General features: G+C 42.3%; 1 protein-coding gene across 8 annotated transcripts in view; it reads right to left on the bottom strand.

Moving 5' to 3' along the window:
• The window catches only part of myo5aa (myosin VAa), a 102,739-nt gene that overhangs the window by 38,074 nt on the left and 45,436 nt on the right, over positions 1-19,229 (bottom strand). For all 8 annotated transcript variants that reach the window (XM_084066044.1, XM_084066045.1, XM_084066047.1 and 5 more), the window contains exons 8-14: positions 17,557-17,664; positions 13,841-13,947; positions 13,136-13,401; positions 12,416-12,497; positions 11,344-11,484; positions 9,875-10,000; positions 4,691-4,774 (exon numbers count right to left, since the gene is read on the bottom strand). In XM_084066044.1, the coding sequence (XP_083922170.1) occupies positions 4,691-4,774; positions 9,875-10,000; positions 11,344-11,484; positions 12,416-12,497; positions 13,136-13,401; positions 13,841-13,947; positions 17,557-17,664 (914 nt within the window). The remainder of the gene's footprint in view (positions 1-4,690; positions 4,775-9,874; positions 10,001-11,343; positions 11,485-12,415; positions 12,498-13,135; positions 13,402-13,840; positions 13,948-17,556; positions 17,665-19,229) is intronic.

The following is a 19,229-nucleotide window of genomic DNA, read 5'->3' as shown; positions in this document are numbered from 1 at the left end:
ACCCCATATATGACAATACACACCACTGTCATATATGTATATGAATGGAAACTCACAACATGACAGTATGAGATAAAGTCATGCCCTATGCAGTGCGTTGCCGCTGAGTACACGCTTTACACCGGGACAACTTCAGATAAGGCATACGGTACAACACTGTTTCTCAACGTCGGTCCGGGGACCGACCAGCGGACACTTACGGGTCTGCAACTCTGAGTGTGTACAAATGGAACCAAATATACATAGATTGGGGTTGGAGCATGGTTTGGTTCAGTCAGTGGTTCAGAAACGTTTTAATTTCAAGGACCGCCAGTTTTCATTTGATAGAATTATTTTTCTCTGGTACCACAATCTGCATCCTGAGTTACAGACCCTTAAGGGTCCATTCGGAGCTCCTGGTGGTCCCCGGACCCCACGTTGAGAACCAATGGCATACATCACACATGTTGTCATATAAGCCCTTGGTTATACTATGGAGGATGCTTTCGTCCAGATGCTGACCCCCCGTTACATCTGGTCCTCCTTCTGTGTGTGGAGCTGTGCCATGCTGTGAAGTCCCCCCCCCCCCCCCTCCCCCCGAAGCAGAGCTCCTACTATGCACGGAGCTGTGCCATGCTGCGCCTCCCTCCCTCCCTCGGTTGCATGAAGCATGAACCACAGCAGCGTGTGTTCACAATCTGCTTGCTCACTGCAGCGCTCAACAAAACAAATGAACCGAAAAAACTAAAGAATGCTCTTCTTCATCCTCTGTCCCATTTTTATGTTATTTATCTGCATCTGCTGCCATGTCTTAATCTCACCTTATTGCTGCACCTCATCTCTAGCCTCATGCACATACCTGCTACTATTTATGCCAACTTAAAGGTATCCAACTCTGACTACTTCTTTTTTTGGGACCGCCTTGCTCTTTCCTCTATCTCTAACCTTTCTCCCTTTTCTGTATTTCACCCACTTCTTGTTTGATTCTTGTTACCCAACTACTTTTTTGTGTCTCTCCACTCTTACCTGTATCTGTGCTTCATGCTTACTGTGGTGCAGCTACTGTATGTAACCTGAAAATCTCTGTCTTTTTGTTTTTGAGCGAGTAGACAATTCTTTTAGCCCAATTTAGTTGTTATGCCTATTAACCCCCCTCACGCATTTCTGTGTTGTCACTGCTGTTGTACCCTACAATCTCACCTGCCTACTCCTCTCGTTCAACACCCCCCTGCTGTCAGGCCCAGCCCGTAGGAGTTGCTAGCGCAGTGACAAAGACCACTCTCCCCACGTGCTTCCCTTTCCCAAACATGGCCAATTGTCTTCATATAGACGCTCGGCCAAGCACTGTGGTGGGTTTGAACCCCTAGACCGGGGGTCAGCAACCCGTGGCTCTAGCCCCTCCCTAGTGGCTCCCTGTAGCTTTATAAAAAATATATGGACTTTTTTTTTTGGCCTACAACAGAAATGTATAGTTTCTGTAGTAGGCCAAACATGAGACATACATTCTTACGTTCTCCAATAGTGTAAAAATGTGTAAAATAAATAAAACGTTTGACATTCTGTCAACTAAAATTTGCGTCATAGCCTGCGACACATATATTGGCGAGGCGCCAGCCAGGTGGATTGCGTAAACAAACCGGTGTCCAAATGCAAAACAAATAAAGATAACTGTGGAATAAAACAGAGAATTTAATAGTTTGTGGACAGAGACGTTTGCTTTCACTGCCAATGCCACTGGATTACCTGTATGTTTGATCTGCTGCGAGAAATAATCATATTTAATGAATGCTCGTTTACATGCATTTGTATTTAGTCATTTTGATAGGGTAATATACACTTAATAGCCCGTGTTGCCTTCATTATAAGGCTCAAATATGTTTGTGGCTCCAAACAGATTTTGTATATATTTTTTTGGTCCAATTGGCTCTTTTGACATTTAAGGTTGCTGACCCCTGCCCTAGACTCCAGTGGACAGGTACCACATCTATGTAACGGTGTTGTCATTAAAAAACGTTCACGTGCTTGCACAAGCAGGCCTGCACATATATTGTATCCATTCCAACACACACACACACACACACACACACACACACACAGATCCCTTCAATCCCCTGGAGCTATTGTAGTGCAGTGAGGCCAGAATCAGTAAAACAGTCTTGAGAGAGAGAATGGAAAGGAGAAAAAAAAGAAACAGAAGAGAGTGAGAGAGCTACAGCTGAAGGCGGGCCAGCGTTGGGGAGAACAACGCTCTGTGTTTTACCTTCTGCTGGCGGGGAAGGGTTGTCATGATGGAGGACAGAACCAACATACATGGACAACATAGGGACACATGAAAACAAACACAATGACATTAAAACACAGGAAAGGTTTAAAAGAAACCCAGAAACCCACAAAAACACAAAATCATCATCACCAACATTGCAAATGTTGCATATGATAAAATAGGACAATGATTTGAACTGAAGAGGAAAAACAAAACAAAACAAAAAATCAGACAGACTACTGATGAAATGCATGATGGGATAATGAGTTCTTGACAAATGAAGTCGCTCTGCATGCATTTCCATTGACTGAATGCCGATTCCCTGCAGAGTACAGCGATTGATGTACGGTCACTATAGGCTGTAGGCAAGGTGTGTTGATTCAGTCACATGAAACCATCCCAGAGCATCCTGGGAAGAACAGCAAACCTTTTGGCTCCTTTTCGACTACAAGAACTAAGTGAACCATGCTGTGCAGTGTGAAGTGTTTCACAGGTTCTGGATTGTTCTCATACGCTGCGACTCGGTTCACATAAGGTTCTCAGAACCTACTTTGGGCCCCGCTCAGGAGGGCAATTCTAACTCCATCACAGAACTTCACAGGTTCTGTAAAGGTTCAGGTCATGGAAGGTTCCTGGGTGAACCTTCGCAGTCAAAAACAACAATGAAGGTAATCATCTTGGCTAAGAACTAAAAAGGACATTTTACTAGACTCATTAGAAGGTCATTACCATTTTCTACACCATTTAATGATTGTGTGTGTGTGTGTGTGTGTGTGTGTGTGTGTGTGTGTGTGTGTGTGTGTGTGTGTGTGTGTGTGTGTGTGTGTGTGTGTGTGTGTGTGGGTTAGGAGGTGGTGTTAGAGGTTAGGTTAGACTGCACTTCAACCCTTACCCATGTCTGCTCTTCATGAGGTCTACAACACAAACAGTCATAGGGCATTTGTGAACATCATACTGCAATATGTGTGTGTGTGGTCAGACTAACACAGCAGGACTTAAAGGCTTAGGCCCCTTCTCAACGCACAAGAGTACACGTACACACACACACACACACACACACACACACACACACACACACACACACACACACACACACACACACACACACACACACACACACACACACACACACACACACACACACACACACAGTGAAGTTAAGTCTTCAGCCAACCACTGGCCAAAATATAATCAATAAAAAGGCTAAGGCAGCCATTGTGCTCTGCTTTGCTTTTTTCATAAACTAATGCCATTCTTGATCATACTACAAAGTCACACAAAAACAGCAAAAGTACCAGATCCACAAGCTCAAAACGTGGCACGAAGCCAAACGTTTTCAGCTTGTAGATCTGCTACTTTTGATGTTTTTGAATCCTAAAAAGTAACCGCTTTGAGCATACAGTATGAGGTTTCCACCCGACAGAGACGATACCTGCATGTACTGTACATGTACAGTATGTCATGGGACTGGATCTACCAGTATAGAACATTCACTGCAATGTTTAAGCTATTTCAAGTCAATGTAATTAAGTCACCTCTTTCTTTGCTGGCTGTGGTAATGTGTTACATTACATTACATTACATTACAGTCATTTAGCAGACGCTTTTATCCAAAGCGACTTACAATAAGTGCATTCAACATAGGTAGGGAAGGAAACTACTAATCACCAGAAGTCTTAAGTGCTGAATGTGTTGAATGCATACATACAATAAATACTGCAGAGTACAAAATAGAAATAATTTCTAATTTCTGCATTTCTCTATGCTGTTGTCCAAGTCAATGGCATTGTTTCCCGTTTGACTTTCAAAAACCCTATTGAGTTGAAGATGTTCATTGGTGAAGTCAGTGTTAGAGTGAGTGCGTGTGCGTGTGTGTGTCTGTTTTTTGTAATTATTACAAAAGGCACTAAACCTAAACCTGCCTGGGATGAAGACGTCACCTTTTAGCTTACACCATCTTCACACAGACAGCAGGGGGTGCTATCTCACTAACACTGGCCATTAATGCGTATCTTGACATTTTGAGTTTAAATTGGTTATATTTATTGACCGTACATTTGTCATGTGAAAGACGTTTTTACATTTTAACTTTCATTGAGGTCGCGGGACATACAGTAGTAAGCTGCCAGTTTGAAGCTATCTAACTTTTATTCAACCAGGCAAGAAAGATTAAGAACAAAATAATGTACACATTCTATCTTATCTACAACTGTCTGTGAGGTGTGTAGATTAGCTATTTTTGTCACACGACAAAGCACATGCAGTACAGTATATAAGGACACTGACAATGCCAACAAACCATGCCAAATTAATGCAGGGTTTGGGGTGGATGTTCAATTTAAGTGTGTCTCATCCCCATCCTCTGTGTGTGTGTGTGTGTGTGTGTGTGTGTGTGTGTGTGTGTGTGTGTGTGTGTGTGTGTGTGTGTGTGTGTGTGTGACTGCTCACCTTGCTGGCCTTCAACACGTGGATCTGATCCTCATTGACCGTGTCCTTATTCTTCTCTAAGAAGCCCTCACACTGGTACTCCACCTGTGAGCATATCATTAACATCATCATTAACACACTAGTACTCCACCTGTGAGCGACAACACAGGACACCACATGCAATAATAAGGCATCCAATTTACTCAGATGTTTAAAACTACAACAACCTGACAATTGGGTATTGGTGTTGTTGTGTTGTTCCAATACAATACACTGTTACACTTTTTTCATCGTTGGCCAAGCAAAACACCATCACCAGGGGTACAAATTGACCCTTATACAGGTCTGTAACTCAGTGTGCAAATGGACACTGAGGAATTTGTCCCGTGGTCCTGAGTTCTGAAGAAGGCTCCTATGTTCACAGGGTCATACATTCCCCAGTTCTACATAATATGCTATCCACACCCCTCCATCGCTGTGAATTTTACATCACTTGGAGAACAAGGCAGGTGCACCAACAGCTTCAAAGCCAAGCTCAAGGCTCACAAGGCTCACAAGCCTCAAGGCCTCACATGTCGACAAGCGTGCTGTCTGAGTTGGAAAATGCGGGGGATGGAATAGGTTATCACCTGGTTTAAAGGGATAGTTCACCCTCTATCAATTAGTCACCCCATGGAGACTTGAATTCATGGATTTGCTTTTTGTTTTTGTCACATTCTTAAACTAAAACATTTCCGTGAATTCATGGACTGGAACATAATAGGAGGGATAGCTAATGTGTGTCAACAGAATATTGTGGGGTACAGGACCCAAGGAACTTAAAGGACCACTTCACCCATTTTAAACCTACAGTATGTTCATATACATTGGTAATCACTCATTATAATATGGAACCGTTTTTGTCTACTCGTTCTGTGTCTCAGAGGAGGGCTGTGGACAGTTCAGAAACCTGCCTACCAGTGACATCATCGGTAGGCAGGTTTGGTCATTTCAAACCAGATTTCAATTTCACTTATACGTTTTTTGAATGCGAAAACAATGACTTCTGATATAGCACGATAACTTTCTAGGAATAGAAGCCTGCAGTTTCTATTAGCTTTGATTCCATCAATGATGCCACTGGTAGGTCGCAGGCGGGTTTATGAACTGTCCACAGCCCTCCTTTGAGACACATAGCGAGTCAACAATGGAACCTTATTATGCAGGGGTTGATATTAACGGTTGCCCGACTGCCTGTGGCAAGTTAATAAAACGCTCGGGCAAGTGGAGTTTGCTTTCAGGTTGCCCGACGGACAAGTGCGTTTGAATGGGGAAGCAACCGTCTTCATTAAATATTATTGGTTATTCATGAAAGAACAAATAATGCTACTGTTTTACAAGTAGCGGTTGCGATCATTCAGACATTTAACTCATTCTGTGCCACAATCCGTCAAATCCGTCACGTGGCCTGACACCGCGTGCGCCACAATCCGTCAAATCCGTCATAAAAAAAAAAAAGAAAAAAAGTTTTTTTTTTTTTTTGGAAAAACATGTTCAGAACCCAAGATATGATGATTTGAAGATTTGCTGCTCCATCCACTCCTTGTTTAACCTATAACTTAAAAAGGCTGTATCTCGCTTCCTAAGCACTTTTTTTTTTACAATGAATTTTGGCTGTGGCCAAAATTCCAAAAATAAGCATGGCATTGAATGAGTTAATGTGACTGTCGCCACTCTGCAGTTATCGATTGGGTTTAACATGAATTTGATAAGTTGAAAAAGTCGTCCTTTAAGACACTGGAAACATAGGGCCTGAAGAACATACTGTAGGTGTGCTCCCCTAAGCTATAATATAGGGGTTATATGGAATATGCTTCTGAAAATATATTCTACAGCTAGTATGACAAATGCAATTAGACTATCTTTAATCTTAGAATAAAATATCTATTACTAGTGAAGGCCTGGACTTTACCAGCCATATGGTGCAGAGCAGCGGTGTTAAAGTTAAAAGCCAAGAGAAAGACATGCTGACCTCTAAAGAAACCAAATGACTGAAATCAGTCGTGGCGACTGAGAACTGTAATCCATGTACACTACAAGTTACATAGTGAAAGTAGCTATCTACATTGAAGCTACTTTGTGCCTAATGGCTGAGGATGTTGGACCTCATTCACAATGAAAGCTCTTCATAAATTTCCAACTATAATATAGCGTTGTTATAGTGTGTATTACGTACAGACCAACGAGCAATTCATGAAAGGCTGGGTAAAGCGTTGATTTGTGCGGATCACAGGTGTATCTGATGATGAATCCCACCTAAATCAAAAGCGAGTTCATGTGTAGAGTATTAGCATTGTTCCACGCCCCATTTCACACCCACCATAAAAAGGCAACCGGAACATCCAACGTGCAGTGAGAAGTGCAAGTTCAACGGCGTCACTCGTCAAAAAATCTGCACGCTTTCACAGTATAGAATCTGTGCGTACCCAAGCTTAGTGAATGAGGCCCATTGACTGAATAAAACATACGCTATGACTGTGTAAGAGCTACAGATAAAATGGAGATGGAGAATTCTCTCTTTGATGTGATGACAAACTGCACTCAAAACTCATCTGCAGCACTGCATTTTGTCCTTATTGTAAGCTAGCCAGTGACAAGTAAATTAACATGGTGTTTATGCACTGGTACTGTGCCGCTGCCTTTTGTCATCTTTAGACATCAATCAATTAACACAAGGAGCCCCATTTACAGATGAAAGGAACCCACAAAGGGTCCCGAGCCAAAGGTTGGGAAAGCCCACCGTGGCCGCTGTCCCATTTATATGTAAGCTGAGACTAAGTACCTTTAAATAGACCAGAAATACTAGGTCAACTATCACTTCATCAGGGGCTATGAAGCCTGCTGCACTGTATTACATCATATTAGACATATGTTCAAACATACACACACACACACACACACACACACACACACACACACACACACAAACACACACACACATGTCTCGTGTGTGTGGGAAGAACAGGTGTTGCTAATATTTTTGCACGCACTGCAGATGCACAACAAAGGTCACCACACTATCTGAAATCCTAGTACACCGCAAAAAAACACGCACGCACTGGCACACACACGCACATCCTCCTAATATATACAAATGCAGAAAATAGAGTGCTTGCACAGAAGCACACACACAAACACATGCAGGTGTGTGCATGTAGGCACACACATGGGCATATTACAGACACAAAACATGCATGCGCGCGCACACACACACGCAGCAGCTCAATCCTGGTCACTAGTATAGAGCTGTGAGATCAAAGACAGTACATCAGTCTTGGAGAGAGAGAGAGAGAAAGAGAGAGAGAGAGAACAGGAAGGTAGAGAGAGGTTCTCCCTGCGTTGGGGAGAACAACGCTCTGTGTTTTACCTGCTGCTGGGCGGGGAAGGGTTGTCATGATGGAAACCAACATACATGGACAACATATGGACACACACCAACAAGTACAACCACATAAACACAGGAAACGTTAAAGTAAAACATGCACAATTAACAAAACCCACAACTAGGGTTGGGTATCAAAATGGCGTTTCCAAGTTGGAACCGAATCCAAATTAGCGAGTGCCCGGATAAAATCCCAACGATTTAAGGGTCCAAAGGTTTTCCTATAAATAAAGTGTACGACAAGCTTTAGCTGCTACTGCTTTCCATTGTGTATAAACACATGACAGATTACTATTCAGTACATTTGACATTTCTTTTCATACAACATTATTTTACATGGAAAATTGGTTTAGGTTAATTTAAACACCAGTATTTTCAGGACAAAAAGTTTCAAAGTTGGCTCTATCTCAGGTATTACTAAGATATAATTTGTACAAATACTAGTAAATATTTAGTTCAGTTAACACTGAATGCTTATATTTTTGTTATCTAAACACATTTTTTTGGAACCATTTTTTGGGAACCGAAACAGGGAATCGATAAGGACCGGAATTGATAAGCAGAATCGATAGATTTCAGCGATACCCATCCCTACCCATAACCCACAAAAACACAAAATCACCAACATTAACAAACAGGATATTGTAGAACTGAGGAGGAAACAAACAAACAAAACAAAAATCAGACAAACTACTGATTGAAATGCATGATGGGATAATGAGTTTTTGTCACAAATGAAGGTGCTCTGGCTTCATTTCCCTTGACGGATGCCGATTCCCTGCAGAGTAGAGCAGTGGTTCTCAAACATTTTCATGTCAAAGACCCCCCACCCCCTCCGATTGATGTGTACAGTTTTTGTCTGCAGACCCCCATTTGAAAAGAGTTTATGCTAAAAGATCTGTGTTAAAAACGTTCAAGATTTTTCAAAATAATTCAAAAATAGATACAGTACAAGCTCACAATGTGTCATATCACCTGTGGATTGGCTATTTTTGAATAGCCAAAGCATAAAATAGGGTTAAAGTGGTTAATCAGATTTTGATGCTATGTTAAGTAATATTTCTGGGGACCCCTTGGAACCATCTCAAGGACCCGTGGGGGTAACAGACCCCACTTTGAGAACCACTGACGTAAGGAACACTAGTAGACAGGGTGTGTTTCAATCACGGCACCACCCCAGAGCATCATGGGAATGGCAGCAAAGCTTTGTGAGAGCATGATATTGTCTCCTTCACATTAGGAACGATACAGTACATCCAATTAACTTGTTACCTAGTTAGGAACATTCCTTATTAGAGTACCTGCTTTTTCAAAGAGGAGTACAAAGTCAATGTCATGTGAAAGGCTGTGTCAACCAGCGGTCGCCCTAAGATTTTAAACTGAATGATCACAGCTTACTGGACATCTGGTATAAAACAAAAACGGCCAGTCGGCCACATTCATTTTTAATGATTGTGCATTTAGATGCACAGGTGCATTTAACAACGTAGCCTAACAACAATATGTAACAGCAATCTCTTCATCTTTGTAATGCTGTGCGTACTGTGTGTGTGAGAGTAAGACCGAGCGAGCGACAGAGTGTACGAGAGAGAGAACTTATGGATGTGTTTTGTTTAGTTTTTTACCGGCCAGGATGTCCAGAGGGAATGATATTTTCCAGTATTTGCCATAAAAATGGCCAAACCCCCATAATTACTGGACTAACGCAACCTTTGTCATCAACAAGTGCACAGTACAGTACACTCACCAACACACAAACCCACTTCAACGCAAGTCCAGCTCACCTTGTCAGCGAAATGCTGGATAATGAAGGCGCGATTGGACATGCGGGGCTTCTCGAACAGGGAGCAGGTCTTCAGGTGGGTGTTGTAAAGCTTCTGGGCCCAGGAGTCATCAGAACCTTTAGGCATCTGCAAGAACACATCAACACAAGTGCATGTTAATCTCGGGGACAAAGGGATATTAGTTACACTAACTGGCAGCACAATGTCCCCATGGTGTCCCCATTTAAGAATATTAGTTATCTTTGCCGTCGAGCAGAAACCTCTTATCTCCATGTTTTAACTTTTTGTGTTTTTTCTTTTCTAATTAACGCCCTACTTGATCATACTGTACAACAAAAATAGCTTGAAACACAGCGTGAAGTGACTTTTTGAGCTTGTATATCTGCTAGTTTTGCTACTTTTGAATTTGAATCCTAGAAAGTAACAGTTTTGGACACGAGGTTTTCCACCCGACAGAGACGTTATATTTTCTCCTTTCTACGGTCTGTGATGCAGACAACACACAAAACGAGACATCAAACCAAGAGAATGTCTTTGAACCTCGTTCACAGTTTTGTCTCCATCTCACATACTGTACGTAAAGAAATAAAGCCTGGTAAAGATTCAAGAACTATGCCGAAAGTGTCTAACCTGAAGTACAGGAAGTATAGGGCTACATGTTGTCCTGCATATAGGAACTTCCTGTAGCCCTGTACTAGACCATTTTGACAGTAGTTCTTGTCCAGCCTACATAATGTAGTAATTTTAATCAATTTGGATGATCATGAAAGTGTGTTGTACATCATCTGTCAGGGGGAAACCTCATATGTCCACTACTGTTACTTTTCAGGATTCAAATAAAGAAGATAGCAAAAGTAGCAGATCCACAAGCTCAAAACGCGTCGCTTCGCACAGTGTTTCGAGCTTGCAGATCTGCTATTTTTGATACTTTTGTGTGACACTGTAGTGTGATCAAGTAGTATGTGTATTTACAAAAAAACACAAAAAGTTAGAATATGGAGATAAGAGGTTTCTGCGCGACAGCAACGATATGTTGTGTTGCTGCAGTGTGGTAGGAGGCAGTAACAGGTAGACTGTTGAAGCAGCATGGAGGCGTAGATGAACAGATGGACTTCACTGACTCCAATGCACATTTTCCACCACACAACCCACATACACACTGCTGCTCCATCTGCCCCGTGCAGGTCACTGCAGGGGCACACACATTTCCTTAGATTCCTCCTTGGATTCTTCCTTGGATAATAGATAATAGTGACTTTTGTTAGCAACTGCAACGGTTTATGGTTGCAACTATCCATTAACGTATTAGCGATTACGCTATTGATTACTTTTTTTCCCGAGATTATTTTAGTCAAATAATTGAAAAGCACATTTCTTTAAATAATTGTCTTTTAATTGTTTTAAATATACCAACAAATCGATAACTAACTAAATATAATAATGTCATGTAAAGTATCAGTAAAGGTAACCTTGCACTCTTCATCCAGCAGGTCCAGGATGCCCATCTTGGCCTCGATTAGGTTGATGCAGGGCTGGTTATCATAGAAATCTATCAGAGTCCAAGGAATCTGCTCCCTCATGTACTCTTCCTGCTCCAGCTTGAATACATGCTGCACACGCACATGCACACACACGCACACGGTTAGCTATTTATATGCACAACAACATTAGGGCATCACAACATATTGCAAACTGTATTCCTCTGGTGTTGTAGAAAAAATATTATATTCAGTAAAATTAGATTTAGGAATATTAGCATCTTGCATATTTATTTATAGTATATATATAGTATTATAGTATATATAGTATTTATTTAATAGAATTAATTACATTTGCTCAAGATAATGGATGTTCTTCAATGGCGTACAGCCCCGAACTCCGGAATGAAATAATGAAAGCCATTATGAGGCACATTAAGAGAAAAGGTGCAATAGCTCAGACCTAAACACTTAACACATTAACACTCTGATAGCATCAGTCCATTCATCTAGAGCAGCTTTCAACTTTAATAAAAGCTGAAACCATTATGCTGTGGCATACTCCATTGGTTCTCAAAGTGGGGTCCGGGGGCCCCCAGGGGTCATTGGGGGGGTACCGGGGGGTCCCCAGCAAAATGTGTTAATATAGCGTCACAATCATTTTAACCGCTTTAACCATATTTTATACTTTGGCTACTAAAAAATAGCAGATATACAAGCTTATAGCGCGTCATGTGAGCTTGTAGATCTGCTATTTTTGAAAAAACGTTAAAGTTTGTGCAAATCTTTGAATATAGTCTGTATTTAATTAAACGTTTTAAAGCGAACACTTTTAACTCTAATCTTTGCTTCTGGAGGTCCCTGGCTCAAAACATATTCAGATGGGGGTCCGCAGACAAATACATATCATTGACATGAAAAAGTTTGAGAACCACTGGTATACTCCGCACGCACACACACACACACACACACACACACACACACACACACACACACACACACACACACACACACACACACACACACACACACACACACACACACACACACACACACTCCTCACCATGTTGAACTGTTGCTGGAGTTTCTCATTGGCATAGTTGATACAGAACTGCTCAAAGCTGTTGATCTCAAAGGTCTCGAACCTGGTAGGAAGGAGGGAGGAAGAGACAACATTAAGACAAACAATGAAGCGTCAACAAGCTGTTGTCACTCAGCGGGTAGCAGGTTGTAGCAGGTGTCACTGTCACCGTTTACTGAATTTACCAGAACTATTGTGTTCACATACCTGTGACATGAACATGAACCACGACCCACATATACTGTACACTAGTCTGTGTCACTTCTCCTTTCCCTTTAATCCACTTCATTTACAACAATCACAATTATGTTTATTGCCAGGTGGCCTTTGCAAATACAAGGAGTTTGCCTCAGTGAGTTTGGTGCATTACGCATAAGCAAAATATCGTTAACTTTGTGTGTCCAAAACAGTTTCTTTTCTATAATTATTTTTTTAAACATTTAAAAATAGTGAAAATAGGCGATCTACAAGCTCGCATCGTGATGCGTTGTTCCCGTGGCGTACAGTGTTTTTTTCCCCCAGCGGCAGTGAGGTTCATATTGCCATGACATTCTAAATGTCAGGACAGAACTGTCGCTTCCTGTATCAGGCCATCACAGATGGAAATGACTTCTCACAAACACAGACCACCTGGTGGAGGACTTTAACTGAGGTCCATAACAGCTAATGACACACACACACACACACTAGTAATACACACACCCATAGATGTCGAGGACTCCGATGAAGGAGTGCTGTTTGACGTTGGTGATCAGGGCTTTGTTGATGTGCTCCACGATCCAGCTGAACAGCTTGGCATAGACGTGCTTGGCCAGAGCGTCGCGGGAGTTGCTGGCCTGCAGGCGGGGGATGGTCTTTACGTAGGTCTCTGTGGCCGTCTTCAGCTTCCTGTGGCAGAGCCAATGAGACATGTCCTGGTAGGACACGCCCACCAGCTCGCAGAACGCCGTCAGATTTGCTTGGTTGGGCTGACGCAGAGGGAAGGATCTCATGTTATCAACAGCCCCGTCAGAATTCACCTTTAAAGGTCAAACTTATAAGATTTAAGAAAACAGACTTTCTATGGCCACTCTTAACAGACCTCCAGGCCATTAAGGGGCCGTTCCTCTAATCTTATCCGAGGGACAGACCTGCATTTTCCCATACACATGTTGGCCCGAGTCCCTCTGCATTTATGGAGGTTTTTCACAGAGAGGGGAGAGGGGAACAGGAGGTCCTGGGCTCCGTGTCTCCCCATAGGATACCACTTTAACAGACCTCTGTTAGAATGGGATGCTAAACAAGGGGTTACATGGGGTACCCCATGTACCCCCAGGTACCATGGGTACCTTGGTGTACCCCTGGTGTAAAACGATATGTGCATGCTGTGTGCGTCAGATGTGTGAGTGTGATGTTGTGTGTCCTCACAGGGATGGTGCTGCTGTCTGAATCTCTGTCCTTGATCTCCACGTTGCCAAGATGGAGGATGGCAGCCAGGACCTTGAACAACCCCATCTGGTTGGACTCACTGATACCTGCACAACACACACATACAGTAGTACATGTAACCTGGAATAATCCCAGTTTAACCCATGCAATCCGGGAACGCATACTGATTTTTTTGCTATAACCATTATTTTATACTTATTTTATATTGTTTTAAAGCTAACATTTTTATCTCAAATCTTTGCTTCTGGGGGTCCCTGCGACAAAATATTTTGAGATGGGGGTCGGCGGCCAAATACATATAATTTTGGGGGTCCTTGACATGAAAAAGTTTGATTACCACCGATATAGAAACATAAGTTTTTTTCGGAATACTGTTGGAATTTAGAAGACATTCTTAGAATCATTTTCAGGTCTTAATGGGTTAATCGAACATTTTTAACTCAAATCTTTGCTTTTGGGGATTTTACAAATGTCTTCTAAATCCTATTTTTGTCTACGCCAGGCCGAAGGCATGGCGAGAGAGTATGTTTTACCCTCCGTCCGTCCGTGTGTCCGTGTTTGTGTGTGTCCGTGTGTGTGTCCTGTCTGTGTGTTAGCAGCTAATCTCTGGCACCGTTGGCCCGGTCGCTGCGAAACTGTGCACACACACTCCCTGGATGCCAATTCAGAACCTCTGCCTCAAATTTTTCACATGGGCCTGTTATAGCGCCACCTGGAGGCCGATTTGTGCAAAACCCATTTTTTGACATTACTCCAACAGATTGTATCCAAACGTCATGCAAATCGGTACACAGTATCTCTACAGTCATGTGATCAACACGGATCTGTCCGATTTCCCATATTCCATCCTCATTGGCTAAGGTTCGCTTCCAAAATTTGCAGGATTGGTCCGTTTTGAACAAAATACCTCAAATCCTGAACGCAGCTTGCGATTTCCGTGAAATTTCACAAACACATTCCCACTAGGCCAAGGAAGAAATGCCACCCTTTTTCACATTGGCCTGTTATAGCGCCACCAGCAGGTCTACTTTAGCAAAACACATTTTTGGAACAAAATAATAATAATAATAATAAACTTTATTTGTATAGCACCTTTCATGACATGAAATGCAGCGCAAAGTGCTTTACAGAGCAAGAATACAGTTACAGTTACAACCAATTTAACAATAAAGCAAACAAAAATAAAATAAAATAAAATAAAATGAAATAAAAGCAAAAGCATAAAACAACATTAAAATAGGCAGTACAGTGAGGACTTAAAAATCAACCAAAGAATCAGCTAAAAGCAAGAGTGAAGAAATAGGTCTTGAGCTGTGCTTTAAAGCTATCGACAGAGGCTGCCTGTCTTAGGTGTAATGGGAGTTTATTCCACACTGTTGGTCCGTAAGAGCAGAATGCTGCTTCACCGTATTTTTTATATGTCATTGTAGGCACCTCGAGCAGGTCAGCACTTGAAGACCTGAGGGGCCGGTTTGGAACATATCTCTCTAGGCAGTCATAGAGGTAGGAAGGTGCCAGACCATTTAGAGCTTTATAAACTATTAAAATAATTTTAAAATCAATCCTAAAAACAACCGGGAGCCAGTGTAGTGAAGCTAGAACTGGAGTGATGTGTTCTCTCATCCTAGTTTTAGATAAAATTCTGGCTGCCGCATTTTGAACAAGTTGTAATCTGTCAGTTGTTTTCTTAGGCAGGCCAGAGTAGAGTGCGTTGCAGTAATCAAGCCGAGAGAAAACAAAAGCGTGGATCAGCGTTTTTGCATCGTCTAACGACAGATAGTCTCTAATTCGCGCAATATTTCTAAGATGAAAGAAAGCAATCTTGGTGACATGATTAATGTGTGTATCAAAATTCAATTCAGAATCGATAATAACCCCCAGGTTCTTTACTGTGGTGTTACTTTCTACAGCCAGGTTACCAAGTCTACTTATTATTGATTCTCTCTGCTCACTGGAGCCAATTATGAGGACTTCTGTTTTATCCTCATTTAGCTTAAGAAAGTTCTCACTCATCCAGCATTTTATACTGGACAGACAGGTCAACAATGGGTCTAGAGCGCAGGGGTCGTCTGGATGCCTCAAATCATGAATGCAGTGTCCGATTGAAGAATAAATGGCACCCTTTTCACATTGGCCTATTATAGCGCCACCAGGAGGCCACAATATCGTACCTGACCTGGCGGAGACCTGTGATCCGAGGAGCACTTTCTCTAGTTTATCTTTTTTTTGAGTGGTGCCAACCACTCCTACATTTGACTTGTGTCCGTGTGTCCGTATGTCCGTCCGTATGTTTGAGCACGGCCGATTGGTCGAGCTTCACGTGACAATATGTTGTCACGTGTCACGTGACAACATATTGTTGCTGATTGCAACACAAGGATGCAACCAGTTACACTTTCAAAAGCACCACTCTCTTCACACTGGGTGTGATTTTTTTAAACGTATGTTGCTATAATATCAGTGGTTCTCAAGCTTTTTTCATGTCAAGGACCCCAAAAATGATATGTATGTACTCGCGGACCCCCCCCCCCCCCAATCTCAAAATATTTAGCTCTATTTCTGAATAGCCAAAGAAATCTAAAATTACTTTCCCGGACTGAATGGGTTAACTTGTTCTTTGTTGCTGGGACAATTTATACGCTGTAATCTGGCCCTGGCTTGTTTGCATTCATGGTGTTTCATAAGACCCTGTGGGCACTGGGCTGGGTATACAACTGTGTACACGTCACATTTACATTTCATTCATTCATTCATTCCTTAAATTCTACTAAATTAAACATACACAAACATACACGACACACACACACACACACACACACACACACACATCTCGCCACCTGGGAGCATATAGGCTATAGGAAAGGAATGACTTGAGTTGAACAGCTGCTTGACTGTAGTCAGGTGACATAATAACGTCTAGCACGGCTGACGGCCTACAAACCTCTCATTCATGCTGTCCAAAGCGTGAGGCAATTAAACAGTTTAACCGTTCACATCTGTCTACTGACTGGTTGAATCAAAAGCTTCACAACACACTTATCAAATGTCCCCAGTTGAAAGTTTTTAAAGTTTTATTACTGTTCTATTTTGACTAACCACTTAATCCTCTATACTTGGATGACCGGGGTCGGCTCTGTACTTGGTCCTCTGTTCCACCCCCCCACCCCCCCTCTCTACACCAAATCTCGAAAATAGCCAACCTAAAAGCTCACATTGTGTCGTGTTGACGCATTGTTGAGCTTGGATATCAGCTATTTTCGGTGGATGTTTCCCCTAGAATAGGGATGCTAAGATTCAAGCGGTTAAAATATTTTATTTTGATTTGTTGAATCAAAATAAAATCACTCACAAGTTCCGTGGAGGAACTTGTTAGTGAATCCCACATGATCAGTCTGGCAATGCCAGGCTAGTGCAAGTACGCTACTAGTATGTATATGTCACAGGGAAGTACCCCCAATCCAACCCTTGAACCCCGACCTCACAGCCTCAGGGCAGACACTTTAAAACCACAAGGCCACTGTAGTGGCCAGTGTCTTGACTGCCAAGATCACCATGTTTATTCTTGTACTCATGTAGATAAAAATAGCTTTGCCTGTGTGTGTGTGTGTGTGTGTGTGTGTGTGTGTGTGTGTGTGTGTGTGTGTGTGTGTGTGTGTGTGTGTGTGTGTGTGTGTGTGTGTGTGTGTGTGTGTTACCCAGCAGACTGAAGGCATTGCGGGTGGTAGAGAGTTCCTTGGTGTCATTCACTCCTTCGATGACAGGACTCCGGCCCTGCTTGGTGAACCAGAAGTCGTTGGCTTGGGCTGAGGAGGAGGAACAGAGGGAGAGGGACACATTTTAACTTTGAGCGTCCCAAGAGGGAATCTAACCCTGTAACATTGCAGTGAATGCCACCCATGACCTATCCCAGTGGTTCTCTAACCTTTTCATTTCAAGGAACTCTTGAGTGTAGTGTATACAAATGGAATCAAATGGACCCAGATGGGTCCATTTGTACACTCTCAAGAATTGCAGACCTGTAAAGGTCCATTTGTACACTCTAAGAGTTGCATACCTCAAGGAACTCTGAGGGCCCCTGGACCCCACGTTGAGCACCACTGCCCAATCCATTAATGCAAAAAGGGGGAAAGAGAGAGATTTTGTTCCTGTATTTGCTATTCATCCATCCAGGGAAGGTTTTCTGAGTACACTGGACAATGTCACACGCGCGCGCGCACACACACACACACACACACACACACACACACACACACACACACACACACACACACACACACACACACACACACACACACACACACACACACACACACACACACACACACACACACACACACACACACACACACACACACAGCTGCACTACAGCAGATGGGGTTCAGATCATAGATGTGATTGAGGATACAAAAAAATAATTGCATTTGACAAAAACTAAAAACAGCTCAACCACTTTCTGCCTGGAGTCCCTATTTTGGGCATGTCATTATAGGTAAAATATCAGATCTATAAGCTCTATAAGCCCATCGCACAGTGAGGTCCGCTACATATCGTGAGCTTGTAGATCGGCTATTTCCTATTTGTCGTATGATGCATTGGGGTTAAAGGTCATATGCATCGCGACGCGTTGTGAGCTTGTAGATCTGCCATTTCCACTATTTTTGAAAATGTTTCAAAATGTATGAACCTTTATCAACATGGAAACAATTATGGAAAATAATTATATCCAGTGGTGTAAAGTAACTAAGTACATTTACTCTAGGACTGTACAAGTAAAATTTTGAGGTACTTTTACTTTACTGGAGTATTTCCAAATGTCTATACTTCTACTCCACTACATCTCAGAGGCAAATACTGTGCTTTTACTCCACTACAATTATTTGAAAACCTTAGTTACTAGTTACTTAAGTAAATTTTGAATTCCGGAATTTTGCTTGTAACAGAGTACTTCTACATTTCAGTATTGATACTTTTTAAGTTAAACATTTGAGTACTTTTTCCACCACTGATTATATCAAATAATTGCGATAAGGCGATTATGTAGTAATTGTGACAGGCCTACCCACAGGTTGAGAATCACTGCTGTAGGTGGATGCACACACACACACACACACACACACACACACACACACACACACACACACACACACACACACACACACACACACACACACACACACACACACACACACACACACACACACACACACACACACACACGTGCAGCTGCCTTGATAAGTCATTAGACTAAAAGGTGAACTAAAGCAGGCTTGTGTCTCACACACACCGACCTCCAACTGCCAACAACCAACTCCTTTACACAGTCTGTACACACAATTAATGCAGCGCCAGTTTCCCGGCAACAAGCGGC

This window comes from Gymnoscopelus microlampas (assembly GCF_963454915.1).
Source record: "Gymnoscopelus microlampas genome assembly, chromosome: 1".
Taxonomy (NCBI): Eukaryota; Metazoa; Chordata; class Actinopteri; order Myctophiformes; family Myctophidae; genus Gymnoscopelus; species Gymnoscopelus microlampas.
The sequence above is the reverse complement of the archived record's forward strand: the minus strand, read 5'-3'. Positions and strand labels throughout refer to the sequence as shown.